Genomic DNA, 16,968 nt, shown 5'->3' with positions numbered 1-16,968 from the left:
GCCTCTATTACGAGAGGAGGTTCCCCATCTCTAGGTAATCCTGAATGGCAGGGGGTTAGGACAAGATGATCTTCAGAGGTCCCTTCCAACCTCAGCCGTTCTTTGATTTTGTGATCTTCTACTTAGACATACCAGAATCAAGCCGATTTCAGTAGTTCTGAGTACCCCATCTAGTCACAAATAAAATAAATCCCCTTCATCAGCCTCCCACCATATGAGGGGGTAAGATACATACTTTCCACTCAGTTCCACATCATACAAAAAAAAAGTTCTTGCTGGCAAAACGCAAACAAGTAGTGCACACTAGACCAAAGTGGAAGTAATTCATGTTGGTCTCTACAGGGAGGCAGAGCCAAATTACAGCTCATCAGTCACGGTTGCTAAGTGAAGGGAAAGAGTGTGTTTGAAACAGCGATTAAAATATTTAGAACTATTACAGCGTAAATTTACATAAATAATCCTGACACTTATGTTCACTCATCCTCCATTAAACAGAAATGTTCTCAGCAATTAGGCAAAGCTAATCTATTGCAAAACTTCTTCGTCAATTTATGGAAACATGTCCATCATTACTGTTTATGTTGTGTCCTCTGGGCTCATTCCATTACCTCTCATCTTTTGCACATAGGATTCACTTTTTGAAAGAACTTTTAAAAATACCTAAAGAGATTTCAGGATAAACAGTATTTATTTTTTCTGTCTGATCCCGTATCAGAGCTTTTACCTGTGTGTTTGGATCCTTGTCATTCAGATCTATTGTCAACAATTTCACCATAAGCAGGAAAACAGACTTACTGAACAAATTTTTCATCGGTAGTTTCTGACTCCAGTCTTCTTTCATTTACGTAAAGGTTTTGACAGAAATCAAGAACCCGAGATCCATTCATGAGATATGTCACACAAACATACATTTCATCCATCAGAGCACGCTGCTGTCACTTTATTTTCCCTTTCACTGGTTTTGATGACATGGAGCATGGTCTTTTCTCTTTTCTCCTTTATAGATGGAATGGGCCGAGTCCTTGCTCAAGATGTATATGCAAAAGATAATCTACCACCATTTCCAGCATCTGTAAAAGATGGCTACGCTGTCAGAGGTAAAAACTCACTTTGTAGGCATGCAGTATAGTGTCTGTAAAACCACTTTACTTTTTAACATGTTGTTAGTTCACGTCCATGTTTTATCATTCAGCAGCACTTGTATTTTGAATCCAGCAATGGCTGTTTTGCTTGAGATTTGATTCAGTTCATTTATGGAGTCATTGCTGCATACAACGCAACTGACTTAAGGAAGACGACAGAGGTGAATTCAGATCTTTTCAGTGGGTACAAGTATACATGAGCAAATGTACATCCATGTGTGCTCATTGATACGTACCCGTGTTGCTAGTGTGTTTCTTGGAAATGCAAAGTATTCAGGAGAGTAGCACAACATCTGTTTCTGAATGACAGATTCTTCTATTTTTCTGTTGCTGATTTAATCAGGAATTTCTTTTTGTAGCTGTTGCTTTGCTGAACTGTCACAGATCCAGCCTTCTATTTGTGAATTGTTTCATGATTGCATCAGAGTTTTCAAAAATACATGTCAAAATGTTCTCTTATGGAGGCATCTCAAAAGAAAAACTCATTAGTGCTTGAAAAATATTGCAGTTGCTGTATGTAAATGAGTAGTGTAGTTTTAAGGAGCAAGCAGGGAGCTGTTTCCCAGGAGACCTGAATCCATCCTCTGCTTTGCCACTAGGTGCAGAATGATTTTGAGAAGGTTGCTTCTCTGTGCATCACTTTTTTTCCTTTGTAAAGTATAACTGATAATACTTACTTCAAATAGCTAAAGAAAAATTAAAATCTATATGATTGAACATTATACTAGTAGTGATGTCCTTGTGGTAGGAGTTGAATCATTGTAACACCATGTTGAAATCTGGACACAACAAGTTCCATTTGCGGGCATTAAAATGTGTTGTTTTTTTTTGTTGTTACTGGCAGCTGAAACAATAGAAAGCAACTGTCCATGAAATAAACTGTCTGCAAGCCCAGGCAATGGATGTAGTCCAATAGCTTCCCCATGGACTTGATAGAAAAATTGAATTCCAGGTCTGCAAGACAGGTTTGACTGCAGCTGTCTGTCATCTGTTTGTGTGAGAGACAGACAGTCCAAAATGACCAGTAATAGTGGCAAGAGAGTGCAGATGTAGCCAGAGAAACACAGGTAATATAATCCTGAGAAAAGATGCAAGGGGGAGCTCTGAGTAGAATGCTGACTGACAAGGGCCTTGGGAACAAGAGAATGCTGTCTTGCAACTTTGATTGCTACAAGGTAAGGGAAAGCAAAAGTATTATCTCAGTAAACGTGTAGAATGATCAGAATGGTCATGGACTCTGTCTTCAACAACTTGTGTAAAAACTAACATACAAGACCCTAATTTTGATGGTGGATTCAAGTAGAGTAACAGTGTTATCATTCTTGTGGATTTGTTATCTCAGGATATGAGAAACAAAGCTTGTAGACAGAGATAATAAAGGGTTAGCTTTTGGCCAGATAAATTTGTCTGCCCAAAACCTTGTCCACTTTTTTCAAGCTATGTAAATTGTACATTATCTGTAAACTTTGTCTCCATATCATTATTAATGGGGGAAAAAAATCTAATTCAGTGGCATTTTATTGGGTTTAAAATAATTAACCATTAGGGATTTTTTCTCTTCTTTTTCTGGATTATCCCAGTGCATTTTTTTTTCAGTGAAGGTTTGACTACTGTTTTCAGAAGTATTATATACTTCATTCAAAGACAAGTATTTGAAGAGTCTTTCTGATTGCCTGGAAAAATAAAGGCAAAATGTAGACAGATCTAAGATAGGCAGAGCAATTTCTTCATTACAAAAAAATTGCTGTTTTACTTGAAAGTTTCATTTAGGAAAGAGTGTAGTTAAGTTTTGATGTCATACTGTTTTATATAATTCTATATATTTAGCAAAGAAATAGCTAATAAATTTGATAAAAATCAAACAAAAGTGAGTGAAACAGTTCATTTTTAAAATGAACCACTTCTCTGAACCACTTCACAAAGAAAGCAGTATTGCCAGCATCAAATGCTTAAAAATCACAAGTTGGAGATTCTTATGTTTTAAACTGACAACTTTGGATTCTTTTTAGTTGTGTTCTGCATTCTTAGGTTATGCTTATTCATATTTCATAGATTTTTTTCTACAGCGATGAGGACTAGAAGCCTCCTTCATTTTCAATGGAAACAAAGATTTTTTATAATCTTTTGATTCTTGTGCTGAAGCCTTCAAGGAAAATACCACTAATGGAACTTACAATAAGACCTTTGAGGCAGGCAGAAGCTTAGACCTTGTTAGTAACAGTGCCTTTGTCATCCCTGTAAAAATACAGATTTGACAAAATCAGAAATTGTGGAGACTTTCAATTTGTTAAATCAACAATCTCTGACTTTGAATTTTCAAAATGGCTTCAGTAAAGGGTATAAGGTAACCAGTTCAATACTACTTCCTAAAATTACAAAACGGGAACAGAATCCAGATTTCTAATCAGCATTCCAAATTGTATTATTTTAGCCCTATTGCCCGTCAGAAAATGCCAGTCTACATAGTCTATAACCACTGCACTTGTCCACACTTTCCTTCAAAAGCAGAAATAGAGTCTAGAACCATTAATAGGGTACATAATGCACTGGCAAAATATGTGATTCTCCCATGTTAGTTTCACGTGGAGAAAATTTTCCTCACAGTGGACATTTTCATACAAGTAAGATCATAAACTCTCTTAAATCTTTGCTACTAATGTAACTGCTCCTAATCCCCTTTTTCTTGATCCCATATCACTATGAAATTTTCTTTTAAAAATTCTATGGTACCTGTAATTTTCAAAATAATAAACATAACTTAAAAGCATGTTAAATCTAAAATGTTTGCAAAACTTCTATAAACTTTGTCATACTGACACTGAAGAACTGAATCTTAGATCATTCATTAGTTCTCCTGTCCTGTTCTTAATTTCTAATGCCATCATTTGTTTTGGTTCAGCGTTTACCATTTGTATTGTCCATCTTAACAGCTGCTGATGGCCCAGGGGATCGATTCATCATAGGGGAATCCCAGGCTGGTGAGCAGGTGAGTACAATTTCTTTTCTTATTTTTCTTTTTAAATGTATTTTTCTCTTGTAAGACATTGCTTTATGTTTGGACAAGCTTTCTAGTGCTCCCAAACTCAACATTAGGAAGCAGGAAGTAGGACACAGCTGCAGCAAGCCTCCTGCTGTGTGCCTTGAGACATGATTTCAAACAGCAAGGTAGTACAGTTACGTAAGAAACTAACGAGGATATCCCAAAATACTTCAGAGCATTATGCTGACATGTCCTATAGGAGAGCATACAGTAATGTTTTGCCCTAGTACAATGTTAGAGTACATAAGGTTTCTAGTGGTATTACAACTCATAAACAGAGAGAAGCAAGATTTAACCCTTTCTGCTAATAGATTTTTAAAGGGACATCAGCTCAGTAGCTGTTTCCACAAACTGCTTGCATATTTCACACTGATACATGGAAATGGAAGTGTAAGAATTTTGTAAGAAGTCTGTAAAGAAAGGTAATGGTCAGAACAATCTTGAGGAAGCCTCAGAAGCCTAGTTTGCCTCGTGAGGAAGCACAGCAGCCTGGTTTGCAGTGTTGTTCTTTTTCTGTTTGTTAAATCAAAAAGAGTGTTTGTGCGCTTTAGAAGATAAATGGATTGAGTATAAGAGCAAGTGCAGGCAGCACCCATTCATGACCTGCTGTGCAGTATAAATATTCGTAATAGACACTAATTCACTGTCAAACTCAAGACTACATTTGATAATATTCCTATACTAAACACAGAAGTTTGAAGTAAAATAGATGTATTTCAACCAGTTGTTTCAGGTTACAGAAGTATTTCCAGTTGCAGGATTGTTTCTTTGTTTTTTTAATAGAGTTGAACTGCCTTCAAACATGTAATAAGCACAAGATTTGACTTTGCTAATCATAGTAGACATGGATAACTGTGAAAATAATTTTTGCTGTAGTTCTCATCCATCTTCATGAATTATAATTCAGTGGCATAGACATCACCTCAGCAATGATATGCGTATAAACTTAGATTGATGGATCTGTTATACGAAATATGTAAAATGACTTTAAATACTAAAAAAATGTAAACTAATAAATCCAGCAATATTTTAAACTGCCTTGGATTTTTAGCCTATGTTTTCAAACATTAGTCCAGAATCCAGAAGACTGAAAGCTATTTCTACAACCCTTTATATGATCGTTATAAAATGTCAAAAAACAGCTGAGCAACCTGCTGTGTTATCAATTCTATCATTATTTGCCTGTCATCAATATTCTCACTTTGCTAGTTAAAAAGTATCACAATACAGTTGCTTAGAAACAGTTCTGGTGAAGCTTAAGAAACAGTTCTGGTGAAGCTGTGTCTAATGGGAAGAACTGCCCACAGGTCTAAGGGGTTTTAATGTCCTAATCAGTTCAGCATGTTTGTAGAAAGGATGGTAGGGCAAATGCAAAATTGTTTCCCTCCTATTAAAAACAGGAGCTCACAAATGTGTATCTGCAGGGACAGTCCCACCAGATTAATGGGAATGGTAAACCTCTCTGGCAAAGAACAAAAATTGGGTGGGGGGAAGCACGCAGAGAGAAAACAATTCTGGAAATACCAGAGCAAGTAAGAAAAATGAGGCTGTTGACCTCTGAATAATTGGTCAGAGGTTTTCTCTTGGGCCAACACATCTTCATGTTCATCTCCTTCCCAAGAAATGATTTATAGCTGTAGAGGTCTCCTCAGTCTCATTTCACCCTTCAGTCACTCTCAGCAGCAACATACTGCTTTTCATGTTACAGACCAATTAACTGAATGATTCACAGCAGGGAGTTCAAAATAGGTTTAGATTTGGTTCCTCCTGTAGGGAAAAAGGTTATGTAAATGCTACTTAGAGAGGAAGAAAATGGGACTGAGAACTCCAGAGCAGCCATATAGCCAAGCTAGACATTTCTGTATCAATTTATAAATTCTATATTATTTTCTTAATTCCATTTCCAGATCATCATGTTTATGTTAACAGACATTTTTTGTTTTGCATTGAAGAAAACTTTCAGAAACGACCTTGCTTTGGAGAGGTTAGGTCACATTTGAGAGCACTACTCAAGAGCCATCAGCACAGACTGTGAAAAATTGGAGCATGGGGAGCAATGATTTTCTTCCTATAGATTTGAATATCTGAGTATTAGAATTTCCTGGAAGACTTTCTAAAGATGGTTTTAAGAGGTGCTGCAACTAACTGCAATATAGAATGGAAACAGACATTTTTCATCTTTCTGTTAGCTTGGCCCTTTTTACAGAAAGGAGCGTGGGTCATTGTAAATCTTGCAGGAGATGTGTAACAATGTGTAAGAGAAAATGCCTGAGGTGGGTCTATGCTCAACAGATTATTTCTGGTTTTTATTCAGTGATTAACATAAATAGATTATCAGTGATGAAGGTGAAGGGCAGAATCCTGTACTGCCCTATTGCAGGTAAGTATGAGATCTCAGAGGTCTTTAAAAGAGCTTCTGTGAAATTGTTGTGCATTAATATGCTTTCTGAGAAGCAATCACTTCTTTATCTTCATAGCCTCTAGCATAGAAGAAGGAAACAGCCCTGCAGACTCATGCAGAAGTCTGATGCTTGTCTTTTCTTCGTAATCTGATCAAATTCTCAAGGGACAAAAAGGAAACAAAAAGGAAACAAAATATAAGAGCAACACATCTGATTACAAAAACAAATGTTATTATATCATAAATTTGCTTAAATGCTTTACATCATTACACCTCAAAAAATTAACTGCCTCATCTAGTAATAAATTCCAAAAGCATGGATATTTACGGTGCATTTTGTCACCATAAGCACTGATTTCTGGCAGAGTCCTGTACATGTATTCTTTGTGATTCTTGAGACTGAAAAACTGTATTTTAAATGGGAGAATGTTTTGTGCTAAAATGTGCTGGTAAAAGAAAAGACTTTAATGCTTTAGTAAGATCAAAACAATATTACTTATTTGTAATGTATCTATACACTGTCTATATAACAACACGCAAAAGAGCTCCCATACTCCATGGCATAAGCTTTGCTTTTTGCAACATTCATTTTCATAAAAGTCAAAACATCACATCGGACAAGATTATTTTCACTTAAGCTTTAAGCATGTTCAGCGTAAATGGCTGCACCGTAGCTATTCATCCATAGCTCCTTGAATAGTCTGTGGTAAGAAATACCATTTAGGAAAAAAAAATATATATTTGTTTTATCTCATCTGTGTAAGATACCCATCTCAGGATGACTTTAGTCTTGCCAAAAAAGCACATTAACCATAGCATATGGCAACTGTGAACTTTTTTTTTCAATTTCTTTTAGCATTTTATTTATGTTCTCCTCAAAGGATTTCCTTTACCCTTAGAAAAGGGTCAAGATGCAATTAACTCCAGGATCAGCTGTTTCTTGGGATACATAGGTCACTGTAATACTGTGGTAAACCAGGAACAAATCATTCCCAGCCTTTTTCTATTGCCTTTGTCCCAATGAACAAAATACAGCAGCCTTTGAAGTACGTATGTAATATTCACATTCCAGACATTACAGCTGTGCTGAAATGGAGTAGAATAATGGACAAGGCAAACACAGCTTTGCACAGTTGAAACATTGGCCACCTGTCTTGAGTTTACAGATGTCTAACAGCCTCCTGTCAAAAGTCATGGAGTATATCACTGCTGTGCATGAGCAGATATTGACGCTTGGAAAGCACTGGGTTGCTATCAAATGTGTGCTAATCATAGTCAGTCTGAGAAGCCCTGGACGGATCACAGCTGTGAAGATCTGTGTGTATCATGTATACTAATAACAGTAAAGCCCAAATAAGTTGGCCTTACTAAGGCACTGTGTGGAGCAAGTACTTATATTCCAGCAATAATATTCACAGTTATCACACCAGCTTCTTTTAGTTGCATTTTATCAGAAAGATTTTCCTTTTAGTTATTTATTTCTCAAGTGGTTGTGGTCAAATTACAATTTTACACTGGAATTTGAACATACGTATTAAAATAGGCTGCCTGGTGTGAAATTTTATTAAAACCACACCATTTGTTTTATCCTGTTGTTCTGGTATTTTTCTGTTCTTTGTATTCTTCTGGTGAAACTTGTTAATGTACTGTGACTTTACATAACTGTAGAGCATTATAAATTTCAGGCTTTGCTAAACTGACCCTCAGAAAGATTCTGCGTGAACTAGCGTTGAGCTGTCTCTCATTATGAGGAAGGCTGCTTAAAATTGAAGCAGGTGGTTATATTAGAAATTTGGAACGGTTTAGTTGGAAGGGACCTACAAAGATCATCGTGTCCAACTGCCTGACCACTTCAGGGCTAGCTAAAAGTTAAATCATATTATTGAGGGCATTGTCCAAATGCCTCTTGAACATTGGCAGGCATGGGGCACCAACCACCTCGCTAGAAAGCCTGTTCCAGTGTGTGACCACCCTCACACTGAAGGCATTTTTCTTAATATCCAGTCAGAACCTCCCCTGGCGCAGCTCTGTGCCGTTCCCGTGTTCTGTCTCAGGGTAGCAGGGAGAAAAGATCGACACCTCCCTCTCCCTTTCTGCCTCCTCAGGAAGTTCAAGAGCAATGAGCTTGCCTCTCAGCCTTCTTTTCTCCAGACTAGCCAAACCAAGTGTCCTTGGGTCTCCTCATGGGACATGCCTTCCAGCCCTTTTACCAGCTTTGTTGCCCTCTTCTGGACACATTCAAGTATCTTTAACATCCCTTTCACATTGTGGAGCCCAGAACTGCACCCAGTACTCCAGGTGCATAAATTCAGTGGGAGAATCGCCCCTTCTGACCGGCTGCCTATGCTGCATGTGTATTTGCCCCCTGGACTGCCAGGGCACGCTGCTGGCTCACGTTGAGCCTGCTGCCACCCACACCCCGAGGCCCCTTTCTGCTGGACTGCTCTCCATCCGCATCTCCCGGTGTGTGCTTGTGTTCAGCGTTACTCCAACCCAGGTGCAGCACTCTGGGACACACTGCTGGTGACCGGCCACCAGGCTGAGGTAGCCTTATTCGCTATGACCCTTTGAGCTCTGCCATTCAGCCAGTTCATCATGTGGTGTGTGCCTGTTCACCTCACAGTTGGACAGTTTGTCCAGAAGGATGCTGTGAGGGGTGGTATCAATGTGTAAGACAACACATAACAAAAATCCAACCAAAACAAAGCAAAGAAATTTAAACTTTGAGGACCAGAATATTGTACAAATATATTTATGAACAAAGATGTAGAAGATTTTTGGTCATTTGAGTTTCTAAAGGTCTTCATTTAAGTGTTACACTTCTTAGCCAGTTACTTTTCTCAAGCAACCAAAATACCTCTATATTTCACCTTCTGAAAGTTATTCTTGTGATAGGAATCCAAGGGGAAAAAGTGAAGCCACTTAATATGTGACCTAAAAGTCAGATGGGAAGCAGTTACCTAATGATATTCAAATATGTTGGAGTTTATGTCTGTCAATATCACTAGCAGTACATCAAGATTCTTGACTTAGAGAAGAATTTTATTCCTTCAGATTACTTCCATAATGTTCAAGTGGCTTGAGATTTCTCTTTTCAAAAGTAAATCATTTTGTTTCTTTTTCAGCCAACTCAAACTGTGATGCCTGGTCAGGTAATGCGAGTTACAACTGGTGCTCCAATCCCATGTGGTGCTGACGCAGTGGTGCAGGTGGAAGATACAGAACTCATCAGGGAATCAGATGATGTGAGTCACAAGTTAAAACTCATTTTGCTTTTGTATGCAGCAGCATGTGGCTTATGAAGCAATCCTGTAAATATGAAAGATAGTCCTGTAGAAGAGCTCTTCCATTAATTGCAGAAGTTTGAGGAGTTTCACATTGGTTCCTAGTAGCAAATCTGCTTTTCCAGACTGTAATAACAGTACTGCAGACCTGCCTGTCCTGACCTTGATTTTTCATTGTGGTTATTGTATGCCAGCACAAAAGTTTTTCGGAGAATGATTGAGTGAAAAGTAAAAGCCTCCCAGAGATCCATGATGGCAGTCCAATTTGAGTGCCTAGTATATTCACATTTTTAAATACAGAGTAGTGGCAATCAGACATTTTATTTGCTTCTTTTCTACCAAGTTCACATTTAGCAGCAGAACAATCCGCTTTATACTTCAGGATGATCCTGAAATTCAGCAAGGTTAGGACTTTAGAAGTTCTTCTAAAGTCACCAAGTAGGAAGGGATGTTTTTTTCTTAATACATCCCAGAATAACAGGCTGAAATATTACAGTGCAGCCTTACCACTGATGTAGCTAAAGTTAAGCATGACTTTCTGCAGGCAAGTGAACTATTTTAAGGGCTGCAAAATCCACAGAATGATTTGGATTATTTTGAACTATGCTATGAAGATGGTTCTTAATTGTCAGAGTTGGTATCATTTCAGCAAAAGATTCCTAAAATAAAGCCTTCTAAAGAACGTAATTTTGCTACTACTTTTAATTTTTGTGTGTAACGTATGTTCAGCTGACTCGATCACTTCTAAACCCAATCCATCCATTTTCAGGCTTTGTTCCAGCTTGTCCACTGCCCCTAAGGAGAAGTAATATTCAAAAACTTCTTTATGATTGTGGTTGTAGAACAGGATATTCCAAACTGATGTACCTGGGCAGTACAGTACACCTATTCAGCAATGCCAGGGCACTTTCAAAACAATAGAATTTCTAAACAACCTGTTGTCATAGCATTTAAATGGCTAAATGGTAACAAATGTTCTTTTTCTTTTCCTAAATCTGGCTCTGCACTTGGTGAATTTGGTGTATTTTGGAGAATATGTCGTCTGCACATACCTTTCCATAAATGCATATGTCTGGAATGAGGGTTTGTATTATGTAACAAGGGGAGTAAGTGCCTCACCAAATTTTCTAAGTTTGTTCAATGGAGCTCTGTGCTTTAAAATGAGAAAATTACTGAATGTAAGACCCCTGAAAACCAGGAAATTGATAAGGTGCATATTCATCTAGAACAGTCTAAACTCTGTTTAGTCTGAAGAGATTTTCCAGCATACCTATAAATTATATTAGCACTCTACCTTACAGGTGCTGCAGAATACCATAGAAAAAAATATGAGTACTGTAGTACTAATTGGGTACACACAGTTGTCTTAACAAAGCAAAATGTGTTTTTGAAGAAGGCTGGGATATATGTCTATAGACAACTGTATACCAAACAGTCTGTCTTAGACTTCCTAAATATTATTCTCTCTTCCCTTCTGTTCAGAGAATTCCTTCTGAATCATTACCTTGTCTTAGCCAGCTGATTTCAGGACACTATTGTCATGTTTGCCATCATCTGACAGTTTCTACAGCAAGAAGATATGTCTCTTCTTGTCACAGCTTCCCAGCTCAGTTTTGGAAAGAAGTGTGTGCATGGTTCTCTGCTCATATCAGCCTTTGCTCTGCTGCTGTTCTGACAAGCTGCTCCACGTCAGCATAGCTACATGCTAGCATTGCAATCATAGCTGGAGTGTAAGTGCATGAATTCTAGTTTTTAAAGCTGATTAAGACAGCAAAAACTGAAACATATTCTCTTGATTTTGTCTCATTCCTTATTACTGTAAATGCATAGATTTTTACATCTGATGAAGTCAGCAAGCTGTCTAGGCTGGCTTTCTTCCTGACATGGAATTCCTTGAGTCAGTCCTGCTTTGAGGTTACAGATGTGTATTTGTAAATTGTATCTTCCTGTAAATATAATGTTGGTTTTACTGCTTGTTAATCGTTCCATTACCCTTACTGAACAGGTTTTCTGTGGCCATTACTCACCTCATCATGACAAGATTATCACATTGCAGAGTAGCATACATGATAACATGTTATTTCCTACTTCTTCCTTGGATGACAGCCATCCTGGATTCCACTGTTCGTGTGCATGTTCTCCTCTACATATGGGAACAGATTCTTTGGCTGTGTGCTTAAACTCTAAATTTCATAGCAAATGGTCAGCCACCTTCAGTATCCATTTCCTGCCTATGAGTGTGAGGTAGAACACTTCAGTTTCTGCTTTTTCTTGAATACACAACTCTGATAATCATGTACAGAAATAGTATAGTTTAGTTGACATGTTATTTTCGTCTCCTTTTTTATGCCTAGTTGGCTACATATTTCAAGAATGTTTTTCTTTTAGAACTCCTTCAGGGCTGGGATTTAACTGAAATGAAATCTCTCATCTGAAATATGTTCTTCTGAAAAGATAGAGAGTACTTCTAAAAAGAGTTTCATGACCTAGTTGTGATAGCAATATTTAAACATCATAGCAAGGATTCTCCAAATGACCATAGAAGTCACAGGCCTGAAAGGAATAACATCTGTTCATCAGGAAGAAAATTGCCCATCAGATAGCCAAATGCGCGGCCATTGAGGAACCTATCCTTGCAAGAGCACTTTTTTTTTTTTTTGAGTTTTTATGTCACCTTGTAGGAAAAAGGAGGCCGAAGTGATCAATTAAACAAGAGATCCTACATACAGTAAGACCAAGCATCAGTATATCAGTATGGATGCTGGCTGCTAACAACCATCAGAGTAAAACACTCAAACATAGTTCAAAATATATTAATATACAGCAAGAGGAATACTGCCTGATCTACAGCAAATGGAAATTGTTCTTAACATAATGTCATATCTTTGTGTAAGCCCTACTTCTAGCAACTCTGAACTATCTTGTATTTCTAAAGCATTCTGGGATATCCCTCAGTTCCACGAATAACAGTCTCTGTACATCACCCTGTTGCCCACAGTCACACTTTCCACAGTGCTTTCCAAACCTGGGATTATTAAATTCCTCAAAAGCCTTTTTTAAATTGTTTTCCCTAATCCAGGAGCCCTAAATATTGGACCTTTTTTATTACTCAGATGTATCATTGGCACTCCTCTTGATTCCCCAGAAACAGCCTAGCTCTCTTTAAATGTTATTAAGGATATGGAAAACTAAAATTTTCATAACTGGCCAACCATCCCCAGAGTGTCATAAACAATAAAATAGCTATTAAACTAACTTCTGTTCCAGATTTTCATCACAAGCCTAAATTGTCTTTTACAGCTTCAGATGGGGATAAGGGAGATAAGGACATCTTGGGGTCTAGCACAGTCATTTTGGACACTAGCTGCCAAAAACAGTCCCTTATCTTATACTGGAGGAGCAGGTATTAAACAAACAGAATTTGTGTTGACAGCATGTCTTGAAAATACTGTGATAAAGTAAGAAATTACTTTCAACCCTTTTCAGGGTTGATGTTGTTTTTGTTCTTCATTTCCTGTTTTTCAGGTGTTTAAATTTATCCATTTTCACAGAATGCAAACAAAATCATAGTTTGTAACAGCATGTGTTACCCTTAATGTTGGGGCCTTTCTTTTAAAGCTTTGAGGCACTTGGTTTGAACTCAGAAAACACAGTCCCTATTGCCTTTAAGAAAAGAGATAGCAAATCCCTATGTCCTACACAATACTGTCTTTCCTGCAAAAATAGTATTGCCAATGGTAAGGACTCGCCTTGTTTCTATTGTAATATTAGTGTCTGATTTATAACTTTGAGGTACTTTTAAGTACAAAATACTGCATCATAATGTAAAAATAAAATCTGTGCCAGTTTAAGTACTTATAGATTTAGTGCTTCTGACAGGCTGGCACTATCTCAAAGCTGAGTATATTTATAATCAAACCATTCGCAGGTTTATAAATTAAATACTAGCAGTGTAGGTCATATACCACCTATTGGCATTGAACAAATCACCAAATCACTGCAACCCTGAAGAAGTAAACACATATTAAAGTAGGCATCAGACTTTTCAGGCCACTTTCTCTTGTTCACAGTAAATAAACATGATGAATAAGCATTTTTCTGGTAAGTACAAAGCTCTCAGGAGTTACCTCTATAAGGATCTACTTGAAGAGACTTGAAGAGCTTGAAATAGTTAAGCTTATATCTTCTTCCTACCTTTCTGTGGATGTAGTGGCATTTTGCCTGACTAATGGTCTTTTTGAAATGCCATCTTTGAAATAAGTTTGTCTTGAGAGGAGGAGAAAGAAGCCACTTGGTATACAAGATCAAAAAAACAAACAGGGCATCACACCAGAAAGATATATAAACACAGGGATCATTAAAAAAAGGGAAGTAAAACTATGCATTCAGTGCTGGTCCTTCCCTGGCAAGCTCATCAGAGATGGAAGTCTTATAAAATTCTTTAGCACACATCGTGGTAAAGTCTTGTTGCACAAATCAGGGAAATGATGATGCTTAAATCATAAGTTCTCAGTGCAATGAGTATGGTGAGCTGTGTAGAAATCTGAGACATTAAAAGTGATTAATCTTGTCTGAATAGCCCAGCTGACTTCACATGATCTCTTTGTTTTTAAAGGGCACTGAAGAACTAGAGGTTCGAATCCTGGTGCAAGCTCGACCAGGACAAGATATCAGGTCTGTAAACAGCCCATTTCATAAACAGTGAAATATCTGTAAGGAATAGAAGGTCTGGTAATTTTTGCAGTCATTGTTTAGCCTTAAGTAGTACTGACATTTTGACAGTCTGACTAATGAACATCCCTGAACTCTCCTCACCTGGAGCCAGATCAATCAAGGAAAGATACTTTCAATCTCATTCTGTTTTTCCTTCATTTTTTCTGTGCTACAATTTTCAGACCTATAGGACATGACATTAAAAGAGGTGAATGTGTGCTGGCTAAAGGAACTCACATGGGTCCATCCGAGATTGGTCTCTTAGCAACTGTTGGAGTAACCGAAGTAGAAGTTAACAAGTTTCCAGTGGTTGCAGTCATGTCAACAGGGAATGAGGTAAGCAAAATAACTTCAGACTCAAGGTCTGAATTACTCTATCTTTTGCATTACTTCTATCTTCTGGAAAGTGACTTCTACCGTATTTCCAAGTAGACTGTCTTTTTGAGCTATTGTAACTCATGCTGACATCATTCAAAGTAGCTCATGCTGACATGAGGTATTCTTGTGAGTGATCAACCCATAATCAGCCTGTTGTGTTTCTTCCCCCACAGGATCATAGATCCTTGCCCTCTCACAAGTCTCACACACTGGATTTGCCAAAATTTCGGTAATGCATCCAGCCTTGTGTCATCTGCTTTTCTCCTGCCAGCAAGGGAGGACCTTTAGGGTACTCAGGGTTGCAATATATATTGCCAGTCATGACTGGAAGAGTAATTTATTTTGAGCAGCACTCCTCTGTAACTGTTGTGCAAATGGCAGATAACTTGTGTCCAAAAACTGAATAGTACTGGCAAATGCCCTTCTGCAGGTATTCTATCTTAATATTGTTTTATTAGTAGCCCATGTTGAAATCCAGACAATCTCCTTTTGCTGGTCCAGACCAGCATGCTAATTGTCCCGACTTAACTACATTAGAAAAAGCAGGTTCAAGATTAACTTATTTTACCAATTCCAAATATGTTGTAGGTTGACCTGAGTCAGCAACTAAACACCCACACAGCCACTCACTCATTCCCCTCCCTGTGGCAGGACGGGCGAGAGAAATCTCAGGGGTCACAAATCCAAAAGACAGCACTGTGCATGCTGCTATGAAGAAAGTTAACTTAATCTCAGCCCGGCCCAGTACTTCATATTAGAAAATATGGGCTGATACTATTGTTCCCAACAGTATTAGGGAAAAAGTTTTTTTTGTAATCCCCAGTTGGATCAGCTTACATTGGTTACATTCAGAAGTGTTCCAGAAAAATACTTATTTAGACATTCCTTTAGTGTTGTTGTAAAAAGGGTGGAAAGCACACTGAGTGAAATCTGCCACGAAGTAAGAGGAAATAATGTGTGACCCAAGAATCAGGAAGATAGTTTAAATGATTGTATATAAAAATATTTCTTAAACGTTCTCTGGATATCTCAACAGAAATAGAGATGCTAGTCAAAGCATCAAAACATAACCATGTTCCACTTTTGGTTACTTTCTACATTACTACGTTAAGACTACACTACCATTATTGCTGATACGTGCTTATTGTTTACCTTCTGTCAATATTGTGTTGTCTATCTATGTCCTATGAAAGAATTCATAATATATGTAAAATATGTTTATATATGGATGTTTTGTAGTTGAACTTCCAAAATATAAGGCACGTGTAAGGTAATTGCCATGGTACCGTCTTGAGAGAAAGCTTTTCATTCAAAAGAGTAGTTGATGTAAGAACGAATCGCTAGCTTCTGTCTATTTTTCCAATGGACATTGCTGTGTTTAAACTACATCTTCATTGGCAAGTAGACAATGAACTTCAACATTTCTTTTAATACCTCTGAATCTGGTTAGCAACATCAATGACGTTCCTGTAAAAACCATTTAAGTAGAAGGAATAACTTGGATGGTCTGTGTTTTGATTTATACTGTTTGAGATTAGAAACTTGGTACCCATAAGGAGAAAGAAGGTTTTGCAGAAATAAACCAACAGAAACAAACTAAGCAGCATGGAGGACGGCTTCATAAGGCCATTAATTTAAATTCACTAAATCACTTTAAACACATATTTTACAATAGGTGTCTGACTGACAATGTCCTGTCCAATCTGAAGAATAAAATTCTCGTTTGTGTAAAGAAACAGTATTCCAAGGAGACTGACTAATAGTATTCCTGGTTTTATAGCTACTGAATCCTGAAGATGACCTCTTGCCAGGAAAGATTCGAGACAGTAACCGTTCAACTCTCCTAGCTACAATCCAAGAACATGGCTATCCAACAATCAACTTGGGAATTGTGGGAGATAAGTAAGTACCATGTGTTAATAGAGATGTCACTTCATATTCATGCAGTTCACTTTATGGCATCTGTGGAGAAAAGAAATACTACAACAACTGTCACTCGTTGCAAGTGTC

General features: G+C 37.6%; 1 protein-coding gene across 25 annotated transcripts in view; it reads left to right on the top strand.

Annotated features, from left to right (window-relative positions):
• The window catches only part of GPHN (gephyrin), a 333,615-nt gene that overhangs the window by 290,259 nt on the left and 26,388 nt on the right, over positions 1 to 16,968 (top strand). For all 25 annotated transcript variants that reach the window (XR_005820015.1, XM_040557299.1, XM_040557318.1 and 22 more), the window contains 6 exons: positions 1,005 to 1,097; positions 4,073 to 4,128; positions 9,709 to 9,828; positions 14,483 to 14,541; positions 14,763 to 14,916; positions 16,739 to 16,860. Coding sequence is in view for 24 of the 25 variants with exons in the window: in XM_040557299.1 (XP_040413233.1) it covers positions 1,005 to 1,097; positions 4,073 to 4,128; positions 9,709 to 9,828; positions 14,483 to 14,541; positions 14,763 to 14,916; positions 16,739 to 16,860 (604 nt within the window). In the remaining variant the exon portion in view is untranslated. The remainder of the gene's footprint in view (positions 1 to 1,004; positions 1,098 to 4,072; positions 4,129 to 9,708; positions 9,829 to 14,482; positions 14,542 to 14,762; positions 14,917 to 16,738; positions 16,861 to 16,968) is intronic.

This window comes from Cygnus olor, chromosome 5 (assembly GCF_009769625.2).
Source record: "Cygnus olor isolate bCygOlo1 chromosome 5, bCygOlo1.pri.v2, whole genome shotgun sequence".
Lineage (NCBI taxonomy): Eukaryota > Metazoa > Chordata > Aves > Anseriformes > Anatidae > Cygnus > Cygnus olor.
The sequence above is the reverse complement of the archived record's forward strand: the minus strand, read 5'-3'. Positions and strand labels throughout refer to the sequence as shown.